The following is a 24,781-nucleotide window of genomic DNA, read 5'->3' as shown; positions in this document are numbered from 1 at the left end:
GTACCCCGTTCCGGCTTTTTCCCCATATCCCTTGATTCCTAAGAGCTAAATCTAACTCTCTCTTGAATCCATCCAGTGGATTGGTCTCCACTTCCTTCTGTGGCAAAAAAATTCCACTGATTCATAACTCTCTGGGTGAAAACGTTTTTACTCATCTCAGTCCTACCCCTTATTCTTAAACTGTGGCCCCTGGTTCTGGACTTCCCCAACATCGGGAACATTTTTCCTGCATCAACCCTGTCCAATCCTCTAAGAATTTTATATATTTCTATAAGATCTCCTCTCATCCTTCTAAATTCAAGCGAATACAAGCCCAGTTGACACTCATTCTCTCATCATATGTCAGTCCCGCCATCTCGGGAATTAACCTGGTGAATTTATGCTGCACTCCCTCAATAGCAATAATGTCCTTCCTCAAATTAGGAGACCAAAATCACACATAATATTCCAGGTGCGGTCTCACCAGGACCCTGTACAACTGCAGTAGGACATCCTTCCTCCTAGACTCAAATCCTCTCGCAATGAAGGCCAACATACCATTAGCTTTCTTCACTGCCTGCTGTACCTGCATGCTTACTTTCAGTGACTGATGTACAAGCACACCCAGGTCTCATTGCACCTCACCTAATCTGTCACCATTCAGATATTAATTTGCCTTCCTGTTCTTGTCACCAAAGTGGTAACCTCACATTTATCCACATTTTGACTGCATCAGCCATGCTTCTGCCCACTCACCCAACCTATCCAAGTCACCCTGCAGCCTCTTAGCATCATATACATCATAAAGCTGAAAGAACATGTCATGCTTTGTTCTGCTGTAGGAACAAACAGGACTATTCCAATCTGAGGGACAAACGGAAAACTATTTCCTCACCTGGTAAACTAGTTATTTTGTGTTTAGTTTAGTTTAGAAATACAGCACGGAAACAGGCCCTTCAACCCGCAGAATCCATGCGGACTATTGAATACACACACGTTCACGCTAGTTCACACTAGTTATCACTGGGTGGTGGTAAGGACTGGAGAAATGGCTAATATTATGTCTAGGATCCCTTGACCACATTCATACTGGTCCCACTGTCCAGCTTGAACTTGACTCAATGCAAAGATAAATCCTCGAGTAAATCCAAGTCTATGTCCTCACTTACCTTGGACAGTCATAGAGTCATCGAATCGTACATTGTGGAAACAGGCCATTCGGCCCAACTTGCCCGTGCCGACCAACATTTCCCATCTACACCAGTCCCACAAGTCCATGCAGGCTCTAGAACTCTCTAAACCTATTCTTATCTCTGTCCCTGTCCAAATACCTCTTAAATATAATGATAGTACCTGCTTCAACTGCCTTGTTCCATTTACCCACTACCCCTTGTGAAAAAGAGTTTCCCCTCCGGTTCTTATTAAACCTTCACCTTAAAAAGTCCATTGGGAAAAAATCAGCCACTGTTAGCTTTAGAGAAATTGGTCGAGCCTCAGAGAGTGTTGGACAGAGAGATTTAGACTCTAGACTTTAGAGATCTGGTTTATAAACAGGCACTTCAGCTCACAGAGAAATCTCGAGCAGTAATCACTCGCCCACTGGTTCTATCCTACACACTAGGGACAATTTACAGAATCAACCTGCAAAACGTGCATATCTTTGGAGTGTGGGGGGGGAGGGGGGGGTGCGGGGGGGCGGGGGGGGGTGGCGGGAACTGAGGCACCCAGAGAAAACTCACGGCTCACAGGGAGAAGCTTTTACGAAAAGCTATTTTGGACAAGTCTTCACTGAATCAGACAAGAGATTGTATAATTTCGCCACTGGACTATTACCATCGGGTCCGCTGACCCGCGCCACTCCACCTCCCTCCAACAACCCACAGCCATCGCCTTACCTGGAGCCTGGACTCTCCACTGGGCCTGAAGCCCTCACGCTGCTCACTCCCACTCTCCTGGGTTTGACTCCACTGGGTCCTAGTGCCAGTCGACCCAGCCTGGTCTACCTCAGTGGCAGTTCGACTGAAACCCCCCCTCTAACTGTAAGTCTCCTCCCCCCACCCCCTCTCTAAGCTCTTCCCCACCCACACCACAGCCCTCTCACCCCCCCCACCCCCTGACCACCCACCACCCCCCCACCACACATCGCCTCATCCCCACCTGCCTTCCTCCGGACCCAACCCCCATCCCTGTCGAGTGTTCACCATCCCCCCCGACCTCCCCCTCTCCAACACCGAATGGTCCGTCCTCAACAGAGGTCTTACCTTTGTCCCCCTCCGTCCCCACCTCAATGAATTCCGCGCCCACCACGGCTTGGAGGGCTTCTACCGCCGCCTCCGCCTCACAGCTTTCTTCCATGGGAAGGAGTCCTCGCCCCCCACTGATGACCCCTTTTCCCGTCTCCAACGCACCCCCTCCTCGTGGAACCCCCCTCGTGGCCAATTTCCGGCTTTAGAACTTTTTATCAATAACTGCCGTCGCGACATCAACCGCCTCAACTTCTCCACTCCCCTGTCTCACTCCAATCTCTCACCACATGAACGTTCTGCCATCGACTCACTCCGCAACAACCCAGATTTGGTTATCAAACCCGCTGACAAGGGAGGTGCCGTGGTAGTCTGGCGCGCCGATCTCTACAAAGCTGAGGCCACGCGCCAACTCCGCCAATCGGACACCTCCTCCTACTTACCCCTGGACCATGACCCCACTGACGAGCACCAGGCCACCATCTCCAGCACCATCACCAACTTCATCCACTCCAATGCCCTACCCGACCGAGCCTCCAACCTCATCGTTCCCCAGCCCCGCACAGCCCGATTTTACCTTCTCCCTAAAATCCACAAACCTGATTGTCCCGGAAGACCCATTGCCTCCGCCTGTTCGTGCCCCACCAAACTCATTTCCAAATACCTTGACTCCATCCTATCACCCTTGGTTAAATCCCTCCCTACCTATGTTCAAGACACCTCAGACACTCTCCGTCGTCTCCGCGCATTCAATTCTCTAGGCCCCCACCCCCTCATCTTCACCATGGACGTCCAATCACTATACACCTCCATCCCCCACCACGATGGTCTCACAGCCCTCCGGTTCTTCCTCGACCAGAGAAGCAACCCATACCCAGCCACTGACACTCTCCTCCGCCTAGCGGAGCTGGTCCTTACCCTCAATAACTTCACGTTCGACTCCTCCCACTTCCTCCAAATACAAGGCGTAGCTATGGGCACACGCATGGGCCCCAGCTATGCCTGCCTATTTGTAGGTTACGTCGAGCAATCCTTGTTCAATACATACCAGGGCCCCATTCCCGACCTCTACCTCCGCTACATCGACGACTGCTTTGGTGCCACCTCCTGCACCCGCACACAACTGACTGACTTCATCCACTTCACCACTAACTTCCATCCGGCACTCAAATACACCTGGACCATTTCCGACACTTCCCTACCATTCCTTGACCTCACTATCTCCATTGCAGGTGATAGACTTCTAACCGACATAACTATAAACCCACTGACTCCCATGGCTATCTGGACTACACTTCTTCCCACCCTGCTTCCTGTAAGGACTCCATCCCCCTACTCCCAATTCCTCCGTCTACGCCGCATCTGCTCCACGGATGAGGCGTTCCACACCAGGACATCTGAAATGTCCTCACTATTCAGGGAACGGGGGTTCCCCTCCTCCACCATAAATGAGGCTCGCACCAGGGTCTCTTCCATACCCCGTGCTCTCTCTCCCCATCCCCGCACTGGCAACAAGGGCCGAGTCCCCCTAGTCCTCACCTTTCACCCCACCAGCCGTCACATACAAAAAGTAATCCTCCGTCAGTTTCGCCACCTCCAACGTGACCCCACTACTCGCCACATCTTCCCATCTCCCCCCATATCTGCCTTCCGCAAAGACCGCTCCCTCCATAACTCCCTTGTCAATTCTTCCCTTCCCTCTCGGTCCACCCCCTCCCCGGGCACTTTCCCTTGCACCCGCAAGAGATGCAACACTTGTCCCTTTACCTCCCCCCTCGACTCCGTTCAAGGACCCAAGCAATCGTTCCAGGTGCGACGGAGGTTTACCTGCATCTCTTCCAACCTCATCTATTGCGTCCGCTGCTCTAGATGTCTAGATGTCAGCAGATCTATATCGGTGAGACCAAGCGGAGGTTGGGCGATCGTTTCGCCGAACACCTCCGCTCGGTCCGCAATAACCAAGCTGACCTCCCGGTGGCTCAGCACTTCAACTCCCCCTCCCACTAACCGCCTCCGACCTCTCTGTCCTGGGTCTCCTCCATGGCCACAGCGAGCAGCACCGGAAATTGGAGGAACAGCACCTCATATTTTTGGGGAGTCTGCACCCGGGGGGCATGAACATCGAATTCTCCCAATTTTGTTAGTCCTTGCTGTCTCCTCCCCTTCCTCGGCCATCCTGCTGTCTCCTCCCATTCCCCAGCCTTCTGGCTACTCCTCCTTTTCCCTTTCTTGTCCCCACCCACCCCCGCCCCCGATCAGTCTGAAGAAGGGTTTCGGCCCGAAACGTTGCCTATTTCCTTCGCTCCATAGATGCTGCTGCAACCGCTGAGTTTCTCCAGCATTTTTGTCTACCTTTTCCAGCATCTGCAGTTCCTTCTTAAAAGCTCATAAAGCCATCTCTCTATAACTCATAAAGTGCCCACTTCATAGTAATCATCACCTTGCCACTGCAAAGAGCCCCGATAAGATGGGAATAATCTTCATGTGCTCCTGATGTAGATAGGTCGCCATCACAGCCATGTTGATAAAGTAGATTATAAACTGTTCAATGGAGTTGCCAACGTATCTCTGATGAATAAGAACAGCACGAACGTTAGTGTCCAAGGGATCGATTGCAGTGGAGCATAGCCGGGACAGGGACCCGACCACAACACCTGGAAGAGATCAAAGGAGATCATCAATCGAGAGACAACCAGATCAGGAACAGAACAAAAATGTCTGAAAATAAGTCTATTGTCATTTTCAACTCGAGATAATCCACATTATCTTATTAAAAGAAGCTATTGGACAATCCATTCCAATGTGCCTTTTGGCTGAAGGTAAAAATTGCCCCGATGGAGTAGTTTTCGAGATACAGCATGGAAACAGGCCCTTCGGCCCACGCTAGTTCTGTGTTACTAGTCATCCACACTAGGGGCAATTTTTTTCTCATCCACACTAGGGGCAATTTTACCCACACGTCTTTGGGTTTTTTAAGTCTCCCCTGAGTCAGATGATGGATCGACCCACTGGTGGAATATTATTTTGTAATTATTATCTTATTTCATAATTATTTAAAAAAGGTGACTCATTTAGTCAGTTCGGGCTTCACTGCCATGAATAAATTACCCACAGCATGTAGCTAATGCAAGAGGAAAGTGAGATAACATAGAACTGGTGTGGACGGGTGATCAATGGTCAGTGTGGACATTGTGAGCTGAAGGGCCAGTTTCGATGCTGTCTCTCCAAGTAAGCAAGTAAAATAATAGTGATCTCAAATCTTTGATTAGAGTAAACGCGTTAGTCCAGAGATGCTGCCTTTTGCCCTGGGTTACTCCAGCATGTTGTGTCTTTCTTCAGTGTAAACCAGCATCTGCAGTTCCTTCCTACACATTTTGTCTGCTCCACTGTGAATTCTTCTGAAGGTATGCCTACTTTGATGAAGTTCTTCTCCTCTCTCCGACGAGAGTTCTGCCTGAAGAAGGGTCTCGACTCGAAACGTCACCCATTCCTTCTCTCCAGAGATGCTGCCTGTCCCGCTGAGTTACTCCAGCATTTTGTGTCTATCTTTAATATCTGGGACCAGATGGATTACACTGACCCCTTGAAAGAGGTCCATGGAAACATGGAAACATAGATAATAGGTGCAGGAGGAGGCCATTCGGCCCTTCGATCCTGCACCGCCATTCATTGTGATCATGGCTGATCGTCCCCTATCAGTAACCCGTGCCTGCCTTCTCCCCATATCCCTTGACTCCACTAGCCCCTAGAGCTCTATCTAACTCTCTCTTAAATCCATCCAATGATTTGGCCTCCACTGCCCTCTGTGGCAGGGAATTCCATAAATTCACAACTCTCTGGGTGAAAATGTTTTTTCTCACCTCAGTCTTAAATGACCTCCCCTTTATTCTAAGACTGTGGCCCCTGGTTCAGGACTCGCCCAACACTGGGAACATTTTTCCTGCATCTAGCTTGTCCAGTCCTTTTGTAATTGTATATGGAAGTTCAGGGTCATCCACTGCTGACACCGTGGAATAACTTTGATTTATTTTTGTTTTAACAAAGAAAACAATTACAAGTTCATGTCTACTCCAGCCCCTGTGGGAGGTGTGCAGGATGCCTTCTCTGTAATTGAGGGAGTTAAAGAGATTGTTTATTTTGTCTGCAGTTGTGGTAATGCAGTGCGTTTAGGAAAGATTAGTTTTCGAGGAGAGTCCATTTTCGAGATTGGCTAGGGCATGGACAATGTTAGATTACGTTAGATTTATCGTTGTTGCTAACAAAAGAAGTATTTGATGATGTATTGGAGATGGAAGATCAGGACATGGGGACGGGAGTATGTAGTCTAAATAATTAATGAAATGGAGAGCTGAAAGAATGTTCCCATGGAGTATAAATCAAGCACAGGTATTTAGAAGAAATGGGAAGGAGGTCTTTTCAGCAGGGGGGAGAGAGAAAGGCATAGAAATAGGGTTCAGGTTCAGGTTTATTATCGTTGTGAGTACCGAGGTACAGCCAAAAGCTTTGCTCTGCGAGCTATCCAAGCAGATCTGAAAATACTATGGCACAGTAGTAAAGTTGCTGCCTTACAGTGCCACAGACCCAGGTTTGATACTGACTACGAGTGCTGTCTATGCGGAGTTTGTTCATCATTCCGTATGGACTTTATCCCCGTGACTTGACTGTAAGTGTGTGTGTATCTATATAATATATATATATATATATATCATTGTTCTATCTGGGACACAGGAGAATGAAGCACTCTTGACTCTTGACAGTGGCAAATTCAATGGGTAAAGATTGTTTCTATTCACCCTCTTGTCTGAGGAAGGCAGGAAGTTAAGAAACAATCCGACTGCCTCGACGTAGGAATTTATTACCTGAATATAAAAAATACATGTTTTAATTAAAGATTAATTACAGTAGTTGGAAAAGAACATGAAAATGAAATGCATTTCCATTCACAGACGCAATGAGGTTTAGATATGACTGAGGTCAAATTCCATTCTTCCCAAAGAAAATCCACATTTAAAAAATATTCCATTGAATTTTCAACAAGAATACAGCAGAGAGAAAAAAATCAGGTCACTCAGCCCGAGCAGCCCGTGATAATTTTATAATTCACTAGAGCCTTCTCTGACTGCATCTCTACAAGCCTCTGCGTTTGAGTTTGAGTTTAGTTTCAAGAGAGAGATAGATATAGCTCTTGGGGCAAATGGAATCAAGAGATATGGGGGGAAAAGCAGCAACAGGGTACTGATTCTGGATGATCACCCATGATCATATTGAATAGCGGTGCTGGCTCAAAGGGCCGAATGGCCTACTTCTGCACCTACATTCGATGTTTATTGTCACATGTACCGAGGTACAGTGAAAAGCCTTTGTTGCGTGCTAACCAGTCAGCAGAAAGACAACACATGATTACAATCGAGCCGTTCACAGTGTACAGATACATGATGAAAGGAATAACGTGAATAATGTTTAGTGCAAGATAAATCCAGTAAAGGCTGATCAAAGATAGTTCAAGGGTTTCCATGTAGGTAGATAGTAGTTCAGGACTGCTCTCTAGTTGTGGGTGGGATAGTTCATTTGCCTCTAACCTTTTCTCCATGACGTTCTGACGTCCCTCGGCTGTAATGTTTCCCTTTACCCTGTATCTGTGCACTGTGGATGGCCTGATTGTAATCATGAAGATTACATCTTATCACTGCAACTTAAACTAGACTAAACTAAACTCACCTCTCCCTGTAGAGCAATTTTCAAATTGCTGCCACCAAATTGCAGTGTGAAGAACCAGTTAGTTTTCCCATTTAGGATGTATTTGGGTAGCAATTGTAGGCAATATTGAAAGTATTTTACATGTAATAATATGATAATTGCTATATAATTGCTCGTATCACATAATATTATAATTGCTATCTTCATGACCTGCTTGTTTCTGTCTAACTGGTCCAATAAATCAGTGGAAAATGCCACCTACTACATTCTTCTCTTCATACAGATGTAATGCTGTTTCACTCCCACTCAGTAAGCTTTTATTTCTCTTTTCCATATTGCCTGCCATTGCCTTTCTTTTTGCACTTTTGCAGAGATCTCTGTACCCCTGTCTATGGAACATTTCCTCTACGATACCCATAACTCTACTTTGCACTCTGTATCTTCCCCTTTGCCCGACCTATTGTTTTTGAGTCTGGCTTGGTTAAATTAACGTACAGTTTTAGTCTAGTTTAACACAGCGGGACAGGCAGCATCTCTGGACAGGAATGGGTGACGTTTCGGATCGAGACCCTTCTTTAGCCAGATCCGAAACATCACCCATTCCTTCTCTCCAGAGATGCTATCTGTCCCACAGAGTTACTCCAGCTTTTTGTGTCTATCTTCAGTTTAAACCAGCATCTGCAGTTCCTTCCTACACTTTGGTTTAGTTTGGCTTAGTTTAGAGATGCAGTGTGCGGAAATAGGCCCTTCAGCTCACTGAGTCAGCGTGGACCAGCGATCCCAGCACGCTAACCTAACACTATCCTACACACCAGGGACAGTTTACAATTTTGCCACGCAAATTAACCTATAAACATGCGAGCCTTTAGAGTGTGGGAGGAAACCAGAGCTCCCGGAGAAAACCCACTCAGGTCACAGGGATAAAGTCCGTACCGAATGTTGCACAAACTCCGCATAGACAGCACTCGTAGTCAGTATCAAACCTGGGTCTGTGGCACTGTAAGGCAGCAACTTTATTACTGTGCCATAGTATTTTCAGATCTGATTGGATAGCTCGCAGAACAAAGCTTTTGGCTGTACCTCAGTACTCACAACGATAATAAACCTGAACCTGAACCTAAACCCTATTTCTATGTCTTTCTCTCTCCCCCCTGCTGAAAAGACTTCATTCCCATTTCTTCTAAATACTTGTGCTTGATTTATACTCCATGGGAACATTCTTTCAGCTCTCCATTTCATTAATTATTTAGACTGCATACCCCTGTCCCCATGTCCTGATCTTCCATCTCCAATACATCATCAAATAACTCTTTTGTTAGCAACAACGATAAATCTAACGTAATCTAACATTGTCCATGACATTGATAGGGGACGATCAGCCATGAGCACAATGAATGGCGGTGCTGGCTCGAAGGGCCGAATGGCCTCTTCCTGCACCTATTTTCTATTCCCCCTTCCCCCCCTCAAGAATCACTTGCACTAAATGTTGTACCCTTTATCCTTAATCTTTGCACTGTGGACAGCGTGATTGTATTCATGTATAACTTATTTTTAAAGGTAGACAAAAGTGCTGGAGAAACTCAGCGGGTGCAGCAGCATCTATGGAGCGAAGGAAATAGGCAACGTTTCGGGCCGAAACCCTTCTTCAGACTTATTTTTAAACTGGATAGCACCATTCCTCGGTACACATGGCAATAATAATAATCTCAACTAAGCTCGGCACCACAGTTCTTCACTCACACACATTCCTGGTTGTGCCTTCAACTGGTCAGTTCTCAAATTCTCTATCCAAATCTCTGCTTCTCACCAAAGATAGACACTAGGTGCTGGAGTAACTCAGCGGGTCAGGCAGCGTCTCTGAAGAAAAAGGATGGGTGACGTTTCGGGTTGGGACCCTTCTCTTCACCCCACCTCTTTCACCCTTTAACGTACAACTGCCTGGTAGAGTGGATTGTTGAAGATGCAAAAGGCTTGGGATATAGACAGGTTAAATGTGTGGGCAAGCATGTGGCAAATGGAATACAATAGAGAAACAGGTGAGGTCACCACTTTTTGTAGAAATAGGAGAGATGCAGAATACGTTTCAACTTTGACGCTCAGAGTGACCTGGTTGTATGAATTACTGACAGTCAACTTACAGTTCCAGAGAGCAATAAGCAAGAATATGGGCACAGCACACTCATGGTCTTAATATCTGTGATAGATCTTTCGTATTAGTATTTTGTGTTAGTGAAAAATACAAGAGCCTAAAGGGGGTTGACTGTATAGTTGTGGAGATGTTAGAGAGTCTTGATCAAATGGACATAGCTTCAAGATAGTTTCAAGATAGATTCTTGATTAGTATGGGTGTCAGGGGTTATAGGGCGAAGGCAGGAGAATGGGATTAAGAGGGAAAGGTAGATCCACCATGATTGACTGGCAGAGTATATTTGATGGGCCGAATGGATTAATTCTGCTCCCATCATTTATGAACTATAAGACATTTGGACAGGTACATAGATAGGAGATCTAGAGGGATATTGGCCAAATGTTGGCCTGTGAGACTAGTTTAGATGGGACTTCTTGGTCAAAGTTGGGGAGAAGCTGCAGCGTCCGTGCTGTATGATTCTATGAGGCCAATCGTTTGGAACTGAGGTAGGTAGAAATGACTTCTTGCAGAAGTCAGTGAACCTTTAGAATTCTCTGTCCCAGACAGTTGTGAAAGATAGATTGTTCAAAGTATCTAGATACATGTTTGGAAGATTGAGGAATTGAGAGCTCTGTGGAAGAGACTTGACTTGACAATAGACAATAGACAATAGGTGCAGGAGCAGGTCATTTGGCCCTTCGAGGCAGTACCACCATTCAATGTGATCATGGCTGATCATCCCCAATCAGTTCCTGCCTTCTCCCCATATCCCCTGACTGAGGGAATATGGTGACCATGGGGAAGGTTATTAGCTATTTAGCTAATTATTAATTTAGTTAATAGATAGCTAATAAATGTAGCTATTTATCTAGCTCTCTCTTGAAAGCATCCAGAGAACCTGTCTCCACCTCTCTCTGAGGCAGAGAATTCCACAGACTCACCACTCTCTGCGAGAAAAGTGTTTCCTCGTCTCCTTTCTAAATGGCTTACCCCTTGTTCTTAAACTGTGGCCCCTGGTTTTGGCTCCCTGGTTAGGGAACATTTCCTGCCTCTAGTGTGTCCAAGCCCTTAACAATCTTATATGTTTCAATGAGATCCCCTCTCATCCTTCTAAACTCCAGAGTGTACAAGCCCAGCCGCTCCATTCTCTCAGCATATGACATAGAGGATGATTTGAAGACTTAGATAGATGAGTAATGATGGGGTATGCTCGAAGGGTCTGATGGCCTGTTCTTTCTCATGTTCTCATTCCACCCTTTGTGACTGGCCCAACTATGTAATAAAACCAGTTCTGATATTTTAGCTCATTGCCACTTTCCTGTATTATACCCACAAGGCATTAATATCTAAAGATCTATCAATCCATACCTTAAATATACTCAGCAAATGATCCAGCCCATCTACTTTGGGTAAATCTGTGGAATTCATTGCCACAGACCGCTGTGGAGGCCAAGACTGGGTATTTTAAAATCAGAGATTGACTGATTCTTGATTGGTATGGGCATCAAATGTTATGTGGAGAAGACAGGTTTGAAAGGGAAAGACAGATCAGCAATTATTGAATGGCAAAGTAGACTCGATGTGCCACGTGGCCTGATTCTGTTCCTACGACTTTTGAACATGAGCTTATTGTAAGATGATTTGCGCACAAGAGCAATGATAAAGGATGAAACTACATCTGGAATATTGCATAGGAAGCTAATCTCCTTACCCAAAGGACAATATGCCTGTGGTAATGGGACTTCAGCTGAGAGTTTGGATGGATTTGTGGCATGGTAATTTGCCATATGTGAAAAGATTAAGAAGACTGGGCCCTTTATCCTGTTAGGATTATAGAAACGGGAGGTGATCTCGTTGAGACATACAGGACCTGACAGGGAGGATGCCGGGGTGATGCTCGGGTGTTCAGAACCAAAGGCCGCAGCCATTCAAGACTGATGTAACTAAGAATTTCTTCAAGCAGAGGGAGTGAATCCTTGCAATTCTCCACCCAAACTCCACCTGAGACACACTTTGTTTGGCATTTATCAAGTAGCAACCACACGAAGGGGAGAGAAAAATGCAATCATAGGGTTTGAGGAAAATTAATGTTAATCTCAAAATCCTTTATTAAAAAGTCACTTTTTAAAAACTTGGATTAACCTCCTGGATAGGACAGGTTTAGAGGGATATGGGCCAAACGCAGGCAGGTGGGACTAGTGTAGATGGGATATGTTGGTCGGTGTGGGCAAGTTGGGCTGTAGGGCCTGTTTACACGCTGTGTGACTATGAATCTAAAAAGGAAATTATTAATTTTCCCTCAGAAATGAGGCATTACTAACAAATGCAATATTTTTTACCAATCCCTATGAAATGTTGAAATACCAAGTCATTTAAGAGTCATCACATTTTTTGATCTGCCCACTATCCGAGTTAAAAATGGCAAATTTCCTCTCTTGAAGGGAAACCAGTTATTTTTTTATACCAATTGTACCAATACTTTATTATTATTCTGGATTATTAACCAAATATCTATTCTACTGCGGCCATACCTGTAGTGGCATTTTACAGCTACAGAGAAAGCCAGAGAGTCACACACAGGGCCTTTGGCCCGCAGTCCGTGCTGACCAAGAGGCATAGAAGCTAGTCCCATTTGCAGCTCGTTCTATATGTCCACCACCCTCTGTTTGAAAAAGATTCCCCTCAGCTTGGTATTAAATCTTGCCCCATCCAATGTCCTCTGGTCTTGTCCAAAGATCTTGTCTCCCAGACCCTAAGCGAAAGACTCAGTGCATTCACCTTATTGATTCACTTCATGATTTGATACACCTCTATATGATCTCTCCTCAGTCTCATGTGCTTCATGGAATAAAGCTCTAGCCTGTCCAACCACTTTGTCTAGCTCAGGGCCTCTGTGTAAATATTCTCTGCACTCTTTCCAGCTGAATAGCATCCTTCCTACAGCAGGGTGACCAGAACTGAACACAATACTCCAAATGTGGCCTCACCAGCGTCTTGTACAACTGTGCTTCTGTTGAATTTGTAGACAAAGCAACCTGATACAAGCGCATTGAACACTGTTGCAGATTGGAATTTAAACCCAAGGGCTACTGATGGAATGAATTATGTTTTGAAATAATCTTTCATTCTGCGATGTGTTTTGTCTTTCAACAGCAGTTACTGGGATAGGTCATTCTGCTGCTTGCAGGTCCCCCGACAATGTTGGCCATGGTATGTTGTTCATGACTTCTCTCTCCCGCTCCAGCAACAGAGGCTACGACTTTAGCGGCCAAATCCCCAAAACTCTAAAATTCCCTTCCTGCCTTCCCACCTCTGAGACTTAAAATCTCCTCCTATGATCAAGCACCCCGAATATCCGTCACAAATGTTAAAACGAGACACAAAGCGCTGGAGTAACTCTGCAGGTCGGGCGGCATCTTTGGAGAACATGGATAGGTGACATTTTGGGGTCAGGACCCTTCCTCAGACTGGTCCTTTGGTCTGAAGAAGAATCTTGATCTGAAACGTCACCAATCATATTCTTCAGAGATGCTGCCTGACCCTCTGAGTTACTCCAGTACTTTGTGTTTTTTTTTTTGCAAACCAGCATCTGCAGTTCTTGGCTTCTATAGATGTCAAAATATAGCGGAGGATGCTTGTGATTTTTAAGGTACATTTAAGGTGCTATATTCGTTCAAATACTCTGCTCATTCAACCCTTTGTTTTTACTTAATAAAACGGGAAAGCTTTCATTTCCCAGAGATGAAGATCCTTCAAGAAGATCATGGCCAATTCTACACCGCAGGTTAGACGAGGACGTGCCGTCGAGAACAGAGAGGAAGCCGGTGTGGGTGGGGGAAAGAGGGGCCGCTGAGAACAAAGACAGACCATTGGGGGCTAAACGGAATACCTTTATTAGCGCCTTATACTAAGCCATGACTTTTTGGTTACTTGTGCATGCAACACAAATGCAACATGTCATCAATAAAATATCATTAATTCATTCTCATCCTCGCCCGTCAATATATATCCCATGATTTCATTGCTTTTCCAAAATCCAGCAATCGCACCCTCGAAATTCCCCACACATTGCACTGTCATCATTCTGGAAGAAAAAACTCCAAAGATTCGCAAACCGCTGAGAGAAGATATGTCTACTTTTCTCAAGCCTAAAGACTGGCCTCTTATTCAGGTTAACCCAACCTCCTAATGATGCTGCTGCCTCTTAGATTCAATGCTCTGAGTCTGATTTATATTAGTCTCAATTAGATCACCTCCCTTTTCCTTAAAGATGTTGGAAAAATGTCCTTAATTTTACTAGGGAGTAAAACCCTCCCTGGTCTCTGGCTTTGTGGGACAGCTGGAAGAATGATTAGGAAATACGCAGCACAAGATTCTGTGAATCTGAATTAAAGAACATCTACTAGAGTCGAGAAATAATAGTCTCAGGTGAACAAAACAACTCTAAAAGGAAAATTCTTTCCATGGAGAAGCTTGGAAAATATGTAGGAGTAGAATCAGGCCATTCGGCCCCTCAGGTCTATTCCTCCAATCTATCATGGCTGATCTATCTTTGCCTCTCAAACCCCATTCTCCTGCCTTAACCCCATAACCCCAAACACCTATAAACATAGAACATAAACAAGTACAGCACACAAACAGGTGTCTGTGCCGAACATGATGCTAAGCTAAACTAATTTCCTCTACCTGCACATGATCCATATCCCTCCATTCCCTGCATATCCATGTGCCTATTGTAGAGCCTCTTAAACACCACCATCATACCTGCCTCCACCACCACTTCTGTCAGCAAATTCCAGGCACCCACCAACCTCTGTATAAAACCTTGCCCTGCACATCTCCTTTAAACTTTGCCCCTCTCATCTTAATGCTCTGCCCTCTAGTTTTAGTTTAGTTTAGTTTAGAGATACAGTGTGGAAACAGGCCCTTCGGCCCATCGAGTCTGCGCCATCCAGCGATCACCCATACACTAGTTCTAACCTACACATTAGGGAGAATTTGGAGAGGCTAATTAACCTACAACCCACATGTCTTTGACATTTCCACCGGGCTGCGCAGTAGCGCTGCAGTAGAGTTGTTCCTTACAGCGCAGGGACGCTGGTTCGATCCCGACTATGGGCGCTGTCTGTACGGAGTTTGTAGGTTCTTCCCATGACCGCGTGGGTGTTCTCCGAGATCCTCGGTTTCCTCCCACACTCCAAAGACGTACTTTGTCCCTAGTGTGTGTAGTGGGGATCGATGGTCGGTGCAGACTTAATGGGCCGAAGGGCCTGTTTCCACACTGCATCTCTAAACTAAACTAAATTTCCACCCTGGGGGTAAGGTTCCGATGGTCTACACTTTGTATGCCTCAACAATAAAGTTTGGGAAAAACACACTGCTCAAAGTACTTCTTCCCATGTGTACATGAAGACATGGAGCTATTACAGTGACTCTAGATGGAACATAATTATGAGAGAAGCATGATGGCGCAGCGGTAGAGTTGCTGCTTTACAGCGCCAGAGACCTGGGTTCGATCCTGACTATGGGTGCTGTCTGTACGGAGTTTGTACATTCTCTCCCTGATCGCGTGGGTTTTCCCCAGGTGCTCCAGTTTCCTCCCGTACTCCAAAGACATACAGGTTTGTAGGTTAATTGGCCTCTGTAAATAGTTTCTAGTGTGTAGTGTACGGGAATCACTGGTTTGCATGGACCAGGTGGGCCAAAGGGCCTGTTTCCATGCTGTGCCTCTAAACTAAACTCGGTTAGACTAAACCAAAGATCCTATAGCGGAGCAAGATAGATCACTCCTGCTAAATGCAATGGGCTGACATGTAGTACGCAACGGAACGGAACATGGGCCTTTTTTTCATCCATTTCCGTAACCCAACCCGACCCGACCCGACCTGACCCGACTCGCAGTGTAATCAACGTTGCGAGGGAACAGTTTGTTTTAATAAATTAAAATTCTGGAAATGAGGAGAAGATTTTTACCAAATAACTTTTATTTTTACGAGGATGTTTCCATAACCGGCTTCTGTCTCCGCACTAGTATCTTTGCTCCGCTATGGGATCTTTGGAGCAGAGACGGAAGCCGCTTACGGAAATGGGGCCGAAAATTACCCATAAATCTGCCTATGACCGTACTACGTCTTTTTCATCGAATGGACTATCTTGCTTGCTATAGGATCTTTGGACTAAACCACACTATCACATTGGCTTCTCCCTCAGAAAGCCGTGACCAATTAACTGCATACGCACCTCTCTCCGCACCTCTCTCCGGGAAGAGGAAATATTTCCTGTTCTTCCACTTAGTGTCAGAAACAAGTGATAATCTCTTCTTAAAATGTATTCTATGTCCTTGTTAATAGCCAGACCGTACCCCTGCCTCAATACTTCCTGTAGAAGTGAAGCCCCAGGCACTGTTTCACAGCACAAGGCTCCATTGTTAAAATATTCCCTGTGGTGCCTCATTAAAAGTGCAATCCGTCTTGCTAACTGAGCCCAGGCTCGCAGTAAGGCTGAGGCTTGCTGCCTTCAGTTAAAGCAAACTCTGTGAAACACATTGAAACACATATCCCTTTCAAAACTTTGCAGGCTACCATGTGCGGCCTATGTCCGGTTTACAATGGACTTCAGTTGCACTGTGTTGGACGGGGTAGTGGGTGAAGAATAGACCATGGAGTGTCACAGAGAGTCGTACAGTGTAAAAACAGGCGTTTTGGCCCAACTTGCCCATGCTGACCAACATGCCCCATCTACACTAGTCACATCCAAAGATCCTATAGCGAGCAAGATAGTCCACTTGACGAAAAAGATGTAGTGCGGTCATGGGCAGATTCATGGGTAATTGAAGGCCCCATTTCCGTAACCGGCTTCCGTCTCCGCGCCAAAGATCCCATAGGATATTAGTGCGGAGACGGAAGCTGATTACGGAAACATCCTCGTAAAAATAAAAGTTATTTGGTAAAAATCTTTTCCTCATTTTCAGAATTTAAATTTATTAACGCAAACTGTTCCCCCGCAACGTTGATTACACTGCCAGTTGGGTTGGGTTCGGTTACGGAAATGGATGGAAAAAATGCCCACGTTCCGCTCCGTTGCGTACTACACGTCAGTCCATTGCATTTAGCAGGAGTGGTCTATCTTGCTCCACTGTAGGATCTTTGGTCCCATCTGCCTGCTATTGGCCCTTATCACTCTAAACCCATCCTATCCATGTACCCATCTATTTGTTAAACGCTGCAAAAGTCCCTGCCTCAACTACCTCCTCTGTCAGCTCGTTCCATACACCGACCACCCTCTACATATAAAAGTTATGCCTCAGGTTCCTATTAAATCTTTTCCCCCTCACCTTAAACCTATGTCATCTGGTTCTTGATTTCCCTACTCTGGCCAAAAGACTCTGTGCATTCACCTGATCTATTCCTCTCATGATTTTATACACCTCTATAAGATCACCTGTTATCCTCCTGCACTCCAAGTAATAGACCTGGCTGGGTTGGGCAGGGCAGGGATATATATGGTGGTGTGTGTGAAGGGGATATCACCAAATGGATTCATTCAAATGTGTCCTGCCAACACACTGCTCCAGCAATGTCTTCTCAGTTCATTAAGACATACAGCAAGGAAACTGGCCCTTCGGCCCATGGAGTCCACACTAGCTCTATGTTATCCCACTTTCACGTCTACTCTCTGCACTGGGCCAATTTACTAACAAACCCGCACGTCTTTGGGATGTGGGAGGAAAGCGGAACACCCAGAGGAAACCTACATAGTCACAGGGAGAACGTGCAAAATCCACACAGACGGCATCCCAGGTCAGGATCGAACTCCAGTCTCTTGCGCTGTGAGGCAGCAGCTCTACCAGCTGCACCAAACCTGTTCATGCCACCCAAGATGCCTCACATGAGCTAGTCCCATTTGCCTGCACCTGGGCCTGAATCCCTCTGGAGATCATGGATTGGAGCTGTTTCTGGTCGGGTCTGAAAGATCCCGACTCGTAAACGTCACCTATCCATGTTCTCCAGAGATGCTGCCTGACCCGCTGAGTTACTCCAGCAGTTTGTGTCCTTACAGTTAAATGGGACTAGCTTAGATGGGGCAGTTTGTTCGGCATGGGCTGGTTGGGCTAAAGGGCCTTTTTCCCTGTTGTATGACTCCGTCTTCAGCTATTCACACTTTGCTGTTTTCAGTCAGCTGTGAAATTGCCTGCTGCAAGAGATAGCTAGTGATCATCTCCTCAATTACACTCCCAATTAGAGAGCCAAGTCAGCAAGGTCCCTGTCCAAACAGTGGCTCCTCGGTCTACACCACCTACTCCAAGCACATTAACTTTGACGAATGAAAAACATTCCAATCACTCCCCCAAAGCTTCTTTTAAATCTCTGGAGGCTTAAAATTCTGCAAAGAAAACAAAAAATAACGAGAAGTATTCAGCAGGTCAGAAAACATCTGTAGGGAGAGAAATAAGGGAATGTTGTCAATATTCCAGTAAATGGGCTTAATTAAAGCACTAGAAGCTCTAGACTCTAGGGACGGGACAGTGACACAGTGGTAGAATTGCTGTCTTACATTTCATTGATGGGGATGAGTCAGAGTATAGAAGGGAGATCTAGCCTGGCCCTCAACACCAGCAAAACCAAGGAACTGATTGTGGACTTTGGAAGGAGTAGGAGGGAGACCCACAGCCCCGTTTATATCAATGGGCCGATGGTTGAAAGGGTCAAGAGCTTCAAATTCCTGGGCGTGCACATCTCTGAAGGTCTTTCCTGGTCCGAGAACACTGATGCAATTATCAAGAAAGCTCATCAGCGCCTCTACTTCCTGAGAAGATTACGGACAGTCAGTTTGTGAAGGAGGACTCTCTCTAACTTCTACAGGTGCACAGTCGAGAGCATGTTGACCGGTTGCATCGTGGCTTGGTTCAGCAACTTGAGCGCCCTGGAGAGGAAGAGACTACAAAAAGTAGTAAACACTGCCCAGTCCATCATCGGCTTTGACCTTCCTTCCATCGAGGCGATCTATCGCAGTCACTGCCTCAAAAAGTCTGGCAGTATCATCAAAGACCCACACCAATCCTGGCCACACACTCTTCTCCCTGCTACTTTCAGGTAGAAGGTACAGGAGCCTGAAGACTGCAACAACCAGGTTCAGGAATAGCAACTTCCCCACTGCCAAGGCTATTAAACCTGGCTCGGACAAAACTCTGATTGTCAATAACCCATTATCTGTTATTTGCACTTTATCAGTTTATTTATTCATGTGTGCATATAAGTATATTATGGTATATGGACACACTGATCTGTTTTGTAGTAAATGCCTACTATGTTCTGTGTGCTGAAGCAAAACAAGAATTTCATTGTCCTATCAGGGACACATGACAAGAAACTCATTTGAACGAACTTGAACTTACAGCGCCAGTGATCCATTTCAATCCAGACCACGGGTGCTGGCGGTACAGAGATTGTACGTTCTCCCCGTGACCTGCGTGGGTTTTCTCCGGGTCCCCCGGTTCCCTCCCACACGTCAAAGACGTAAGTGTAATTGGCTTGTAAAATTGTAAATTGTCCCTAGTGTGTGTGTGGGATAGTATTAGTGTGAGGGGATAACTGGTCAGTGCGGACTCGGTTGGGGCCGAAGGGCCTGTTTCTGTGCTGTACCTCTGAACAAACCAAAACTAAACTGAACCAAGGGAGGGGGGGGTCAGACAGTGTTATTGTAGAGTGAATTCACAGTTCACGTGGCTTTTCCCATACTTTGGACAAAGCACAAAGAAGCCATCCAGATTGTAACGGCCAAGTTAGAAATCCTACGGTGAAGCTACAGTCAAAATTTGTGACGTATAATAGACTTTACTTTAGAAATACAGCACAGAAACAGGCCCTTTTTGACCCACTGAGTCCGTGACAATGAGCGATCCCCCCATACACTAACACTATCCTACACACTAGGGACAATTTACAATGTTATTGAAGCCAATTAGCCTTCAAATGTGTTTAAGAAGGAACTGCAGATGCTGGAAAATCGAAGGTAGACAAAAGTGCTGGAGAAACTCAGCGGGAGCAGCAGCATCTATGGAGCGAAGGAAATAGGCAACGTTTCGGGACGAAACGTTGCCTATTTCCTTCGCTCCATAGATGCTGCTGCACCCGCTGAGTTTCTCCAGCACTTATGTCTACCTAACCTTCAAATGTGCACGTCTTTGGAATGTGGGAGGAAACCAGAGATCCCGGAGAAAAGCCACACGGTCACGGGGAGAATGCACAAACCGCCTACTGACATCACCCGTAGTCATCGGGATTGAACCCGGGTCTCTGGCTCTGTAAGGCGGAAACTCAACCGCTGCGCCACTGTGCCGCCCCTAGTTACCAATGTTACCAATCAAGCATAGTATCCATTTACCAATATCACTAATGGTTACTGATACCATTGTCTACCGAGCAGAGTTCTGGATTCTGTGTAGGTTTTGGCAGCAAGAACTTGGGTGGTATGTCAGCTGCCTAATGCCCCTGTCCCACTTAGGAAACCTGGACGGAAACCTCTGGAGACCTTGCGCCCCACACAAGGTTTCCGTGCGGTTCCCGGAGGTTTTTGCCCGTCTCCCAACCTGCTTCCACTGCCTGCAACCTCCGGCAACCACCTGCAACCTCCGGGAACCGCACGGAAACCTTGAGTGGGGCGGAAAGTCTCCAGAGGTTTCCATTCAGGTTTCCTAAGTGGGACAGGGGGCATAACTAATGATATCCTTGCACCTTCAACAATATCTAACCCAGCACTGACCAAGATTCAGACCAAATACCATGAACTCAGTGAACGTTCGAGGAGGTTCCAAGAGACAACTGGCCTGTTCCTCGGATTGTGTGATTGTTTCGCACGTCGTTAATTTCCACCTTTCTGTGGGTATCACACCTTAGTGACCCACGGACATGGGAGAGAATCATAACCAACCAGCCAGCTCTCCTTCTGTCTGCATTGCTCAGTCAAGTGGGGCGTTTGGAGCGGCGCGGTGACGCAGTGGAAGAGTTGCTGCTTTACAGCGCCAGAGACCCGGGTTCGACCCTGACTATGGGTGCTGTCCGTACGGAGTTTGCACGTTCTCCCTGTGACCGCGTGGGGTTTTCTCCGGGTGCCCCGGTTTTCGCCCACACTCCAAAGACATGCAGGTTTGTCGGTTAATTGGCTGCTGTAAATGCTAAATTGTCCCGAGTGTGTAGAATGGCGCTAGTGCACGGGGTGATCGCTGGTGGGCGCGGACTCGGTGGGCCGAATGGCCTTTTTCCATGCTGTATCTCTAAAGTAAATCTGGGTCAAGATCCAGGAGGAAGCCATCACCAGAAGAGTCTTGAGACTGATTCAAAAGGAGGGGCCGAAAGGCCTGTTTCCGCGCTGCATCTCTAAAGTCTAAAGTCCAAGTGAATGCACACAGCTGGCATCCATTGAGCTCAGCACACAGAGGAAGAACCATATGCAGGAATGCACACTGCTGCCGTTCTCCAGAACAGGTCAAGTCTGAGTTATTGGTGTGCAGTGAAACCCACACAACACATTGTACCTGCGTGTGACAGGGGAAGGAAGGCCCGAGCCCAGCTGTGCAATGAATCCCTTTCCACCTGTAGTCTGGGCTACTCTTCGGATGAACGATGGGAGTGAGCAGCAGGACAGGTAAACGCCGCTACTGATTACAGATCGGCTCAGTTACAAAACTAGAAGCTTGCCTAAAACTGAGGGGGAAAATTCGACGCGACGATCAGATGTCCCGATGAGGTAGATATTGACCGCTACACCCGGTCTAGGCGGCACATTTCCTGGGGTGATTTTCAAGTGCGCTCTTGTAATCGTGTCCGGCTTCAAGGAAGTGCCAGACAACTAGATGTCGGAAATATCGGTGGTAGACTTGTAATAACAAGTCTCACTGGCGTAATCGAGGGTGAAACCACAAAACAAATGTACCTGAAACTTTCTGAAAGGAACTATCATGGAATGAAATTTATCCTGGCTTAGAGCTGGCGAGGCAGAAAAGGACAGAGAGTGCCGGAGTAACTCAGCGGGTCAGGCAGCATCTCTGGAGAACATGGATCGGTGACGTTCGGGTCGGGACCCTTCTTCAGACCCGGCCACAGCAGGGCAGTCTCTGACCCGACCTGAATCACATTCGCTGTTCGACTACAATCCGCAACTTTGCTGATATGAGGCCAACACATCGTCAGCCCTGGGGGTCTTGGGTGGGGGGTCCAGTCTTTACTGCAACTCCCCCCTTCTAAGAATTGAGCTGATGCCCCCGGTGGGGGTCCCTCTACGCAGGGATTCTCCCCCTCTACATTGGGGACCTGGGGTGGAGTGTATTGCACCGAGGTGTTCCCTGCAACCTGTTTCTCTCGCGGTTCACAGACTCGCCAGCCGCCTGCCACTTGTTGCGGGCTGGAAGAGTCTGTGTACCACGTGTACATGGAGTGTGTGAGGCTGCAGCCACTGTTTGAATATCTAAAGGGGCTGCTCCTTGCCTTCTGGCTGCATTTTTCACCCACCATCCTCATCTTTGGACACCCTGTGCGTAGGGGAGAGGGTAGGGCTGAAGATGTCCTGGTTGGGTTGCTCCTGGGCCTGGCCAAGCTGGCCATCCGTGAGTCACGGCGCCAGACGGTGGAGGGCTCTACCCGAGCCGGCTGCCTGCCCCTTTTCCGGGGTTACGTCCGTGCCCGGGTGGGGTTAGAAAGGGAATACGCCCTGTCTACGGGCACCCTGAGGGAGTTCCGGGACCGCTGGGCTCCGCAGGGTGTTGAATGTATCCTCAATAAGGATTGTAACATAGTTGTATAGTAGTTTATTATGGATACATGTTTGTATTGTATTATGGTGGTGGGTTCTGGCTTGTTTTATTGTGGTGTAAAAATTATTTTTAATAATTGAATCAATTTTTTGGAAAAAAAAAATAAAAATTGAGCTGAAGCCATAATTCTGTCAACTCATGATTCTTTCCAAAGTAAATAAAATGGTGTGGTGTGATGAGAGGCTGATAGGAGCTTCAAGTGGACAAAGCAACTTCTGTTAGGCTTGCCTACAATAGGTCTGGGAGACGGCAACACTGAATGAACTGACTTTAATACATGGGAGCATAAGAAGTAAGATTTTTTTAATTAGTGATGTATTTTGTCAAAATACACAGTCGGATCCTGAGGAAAGGATTAAGGCGGCCAATAACATGGGCAAATGTAACCAGTTCCTGATCTTTTGTTGCCATCCTTGCAATCCAAGGAGAGTGCAGCACCAGAAACCCGGGTTCGATCCTGCCCGCGGGTGCTGTCTGTGTGGAGTTTGCACGTTCTCCCTGTGACCGCGTGGGTTTCCTCCGGGTGCTCCGGTTTCCACCCACACTCCAAAGACGTGCAGGTCTGTAGGTTAATTGGCTTCTGTAAATTGCCCCTAGGGCGTAGGATGTGGAACCAAGATAACCTAGAACTAGTGTGAACAGTCGGCGTAGACGCGATGAGCTAAAGGGCCGGTAGTATCTCTAAACCAAAGTGTTTACACTTAACACAACTAAATAAAAGAACATTTTAAAATCTATCAGTTGGTTGCTTCAGTAATTGGCATGTAAGGATTTTATTTGCCTTGATGTTTTAATGAATTTAGGGAACAGTAAATACTAGTCGGGCCTCCCACCCATTGTCAACAACGTTAAGATTAAAGCAGTTGCTTTCAGTCCAATGTTTAATATGTATCTGGGGAGGCCCAGTTGGAGATGGCATTGTCCTGTCAGAATGTTATTACTGGTCAGGATGAGGTCAATGTTGATCACAGGGACAATGGGAGTCAAACCTTCACACTGTCCCAGACTGACGGGACATGCTGTTATTAAATAACACTGTGTTATTTTACAGCTGAGCAAATGATTAGGACACCCAGTAACACTGGAAAATTCAACCTGTTCCCGATCTCCTGGCCTCCACCCTGACAATATTTTAAGCGCAGAGCCGCTGCCTCACAGCTCCAGAGACCCGGGTTCGATCCTGACCTCGGGTGCTATCTGTGTGGAGTTTGCACGTTCTCCCTGTGACCGCGTGGGTTGTCTCCGGCTGCTCCGGTTTCCTCCCACACCCCCAGAAACGTGGAGGGTTGTAGGTTAGTTGTCCTCTGTGAATGTCCCCTTGTGTGTTGAGGGTGGATGTGAAAGTGGGATAACATCGAGTTAGTGTGAACGGGTGATCGATGGTCAGCATGGACTCGGTGGGCAGAAGGGCCTGTTTCCATATTGTATCTCCAAACATGTCTTCTGTCCTTCTCTTACATTGGGCGTTGTGCCTCTGGTCTGATTATAATTAGCAGCCCTTAGTCCCCATTGCAGCCGAAACAGTACAGCTTTCGAGAAGTAAAAATCGCAGTGACCTGTCTTGCAGTGTGCTATAGATTGTGAAATAGCAGGGAATTAAAAAAAAATCATTAAATAATGATTACGGTCACAGTGGTGCAGCGGTCGAGTTGCTGCCTTACAGTGACTGCAGCGCCAGAGACCGGGGTTCGATCCTGACTATGGGCGCTGTCTGTACGGAGTTTGTACATTCTCCCCGTGACCTGCGTGGGTTTTCTCCAAGATCTTCAGTTTCCTCCCACACTCCAAAGACGTACAGGTTTGTAGGTTAATTGGCTTGGTAAATGTGGCCCCTGGTTCCGGACTCCCCCAACATCGGGAACATGTTTCCTGCGTCTACCGTGACCAAACCCTTAATAATCTTATATGTTTCAATAAGATTCCCTC

General features: G+C 46.7%; 1 protein-coding gene across 2 annotated transcripts in view; it reads right to left on the bottom strand.

Moving 5' to 3' along the window:
- LOC129711343 (uncharacterized) overlaps nt 1–24,781 on the bottom strand; it is a 62,312-nt gene that overhangs the window by 2,183 nt on the left and 35,348 nt on the right. For both annotated transcript variants that reach the window (XM_055658935.1, XM_055658936.1), the window contains exon 3: nt 4,663–4,876. In XM_055658935.1, the coding sequence (XP_055514910.1) occupies nt 4,663–4,876 (214 nt within the window). The remainder of the gene's footprint in view (nt 1–4,662; nt 4,877–24,781) is intronic.

Source organism: Leucoraja erinacea, chromosome 29 (genome assembly GCF_028641065.1).
Source record: "Leucoraja erinacea ecotype New England chromosome 29, Leri_hhj_1, whole genome shotgun sequence".
NCBI lineage: Eukaryota > Metazoa > Chordata > Chondrichthyes > Rajiformes > Rajidae > Leucoraja > Leucoraja erinaceus.
This window is presented reverse-complemented; position numbering and strand designations above follow the sequence as displayed.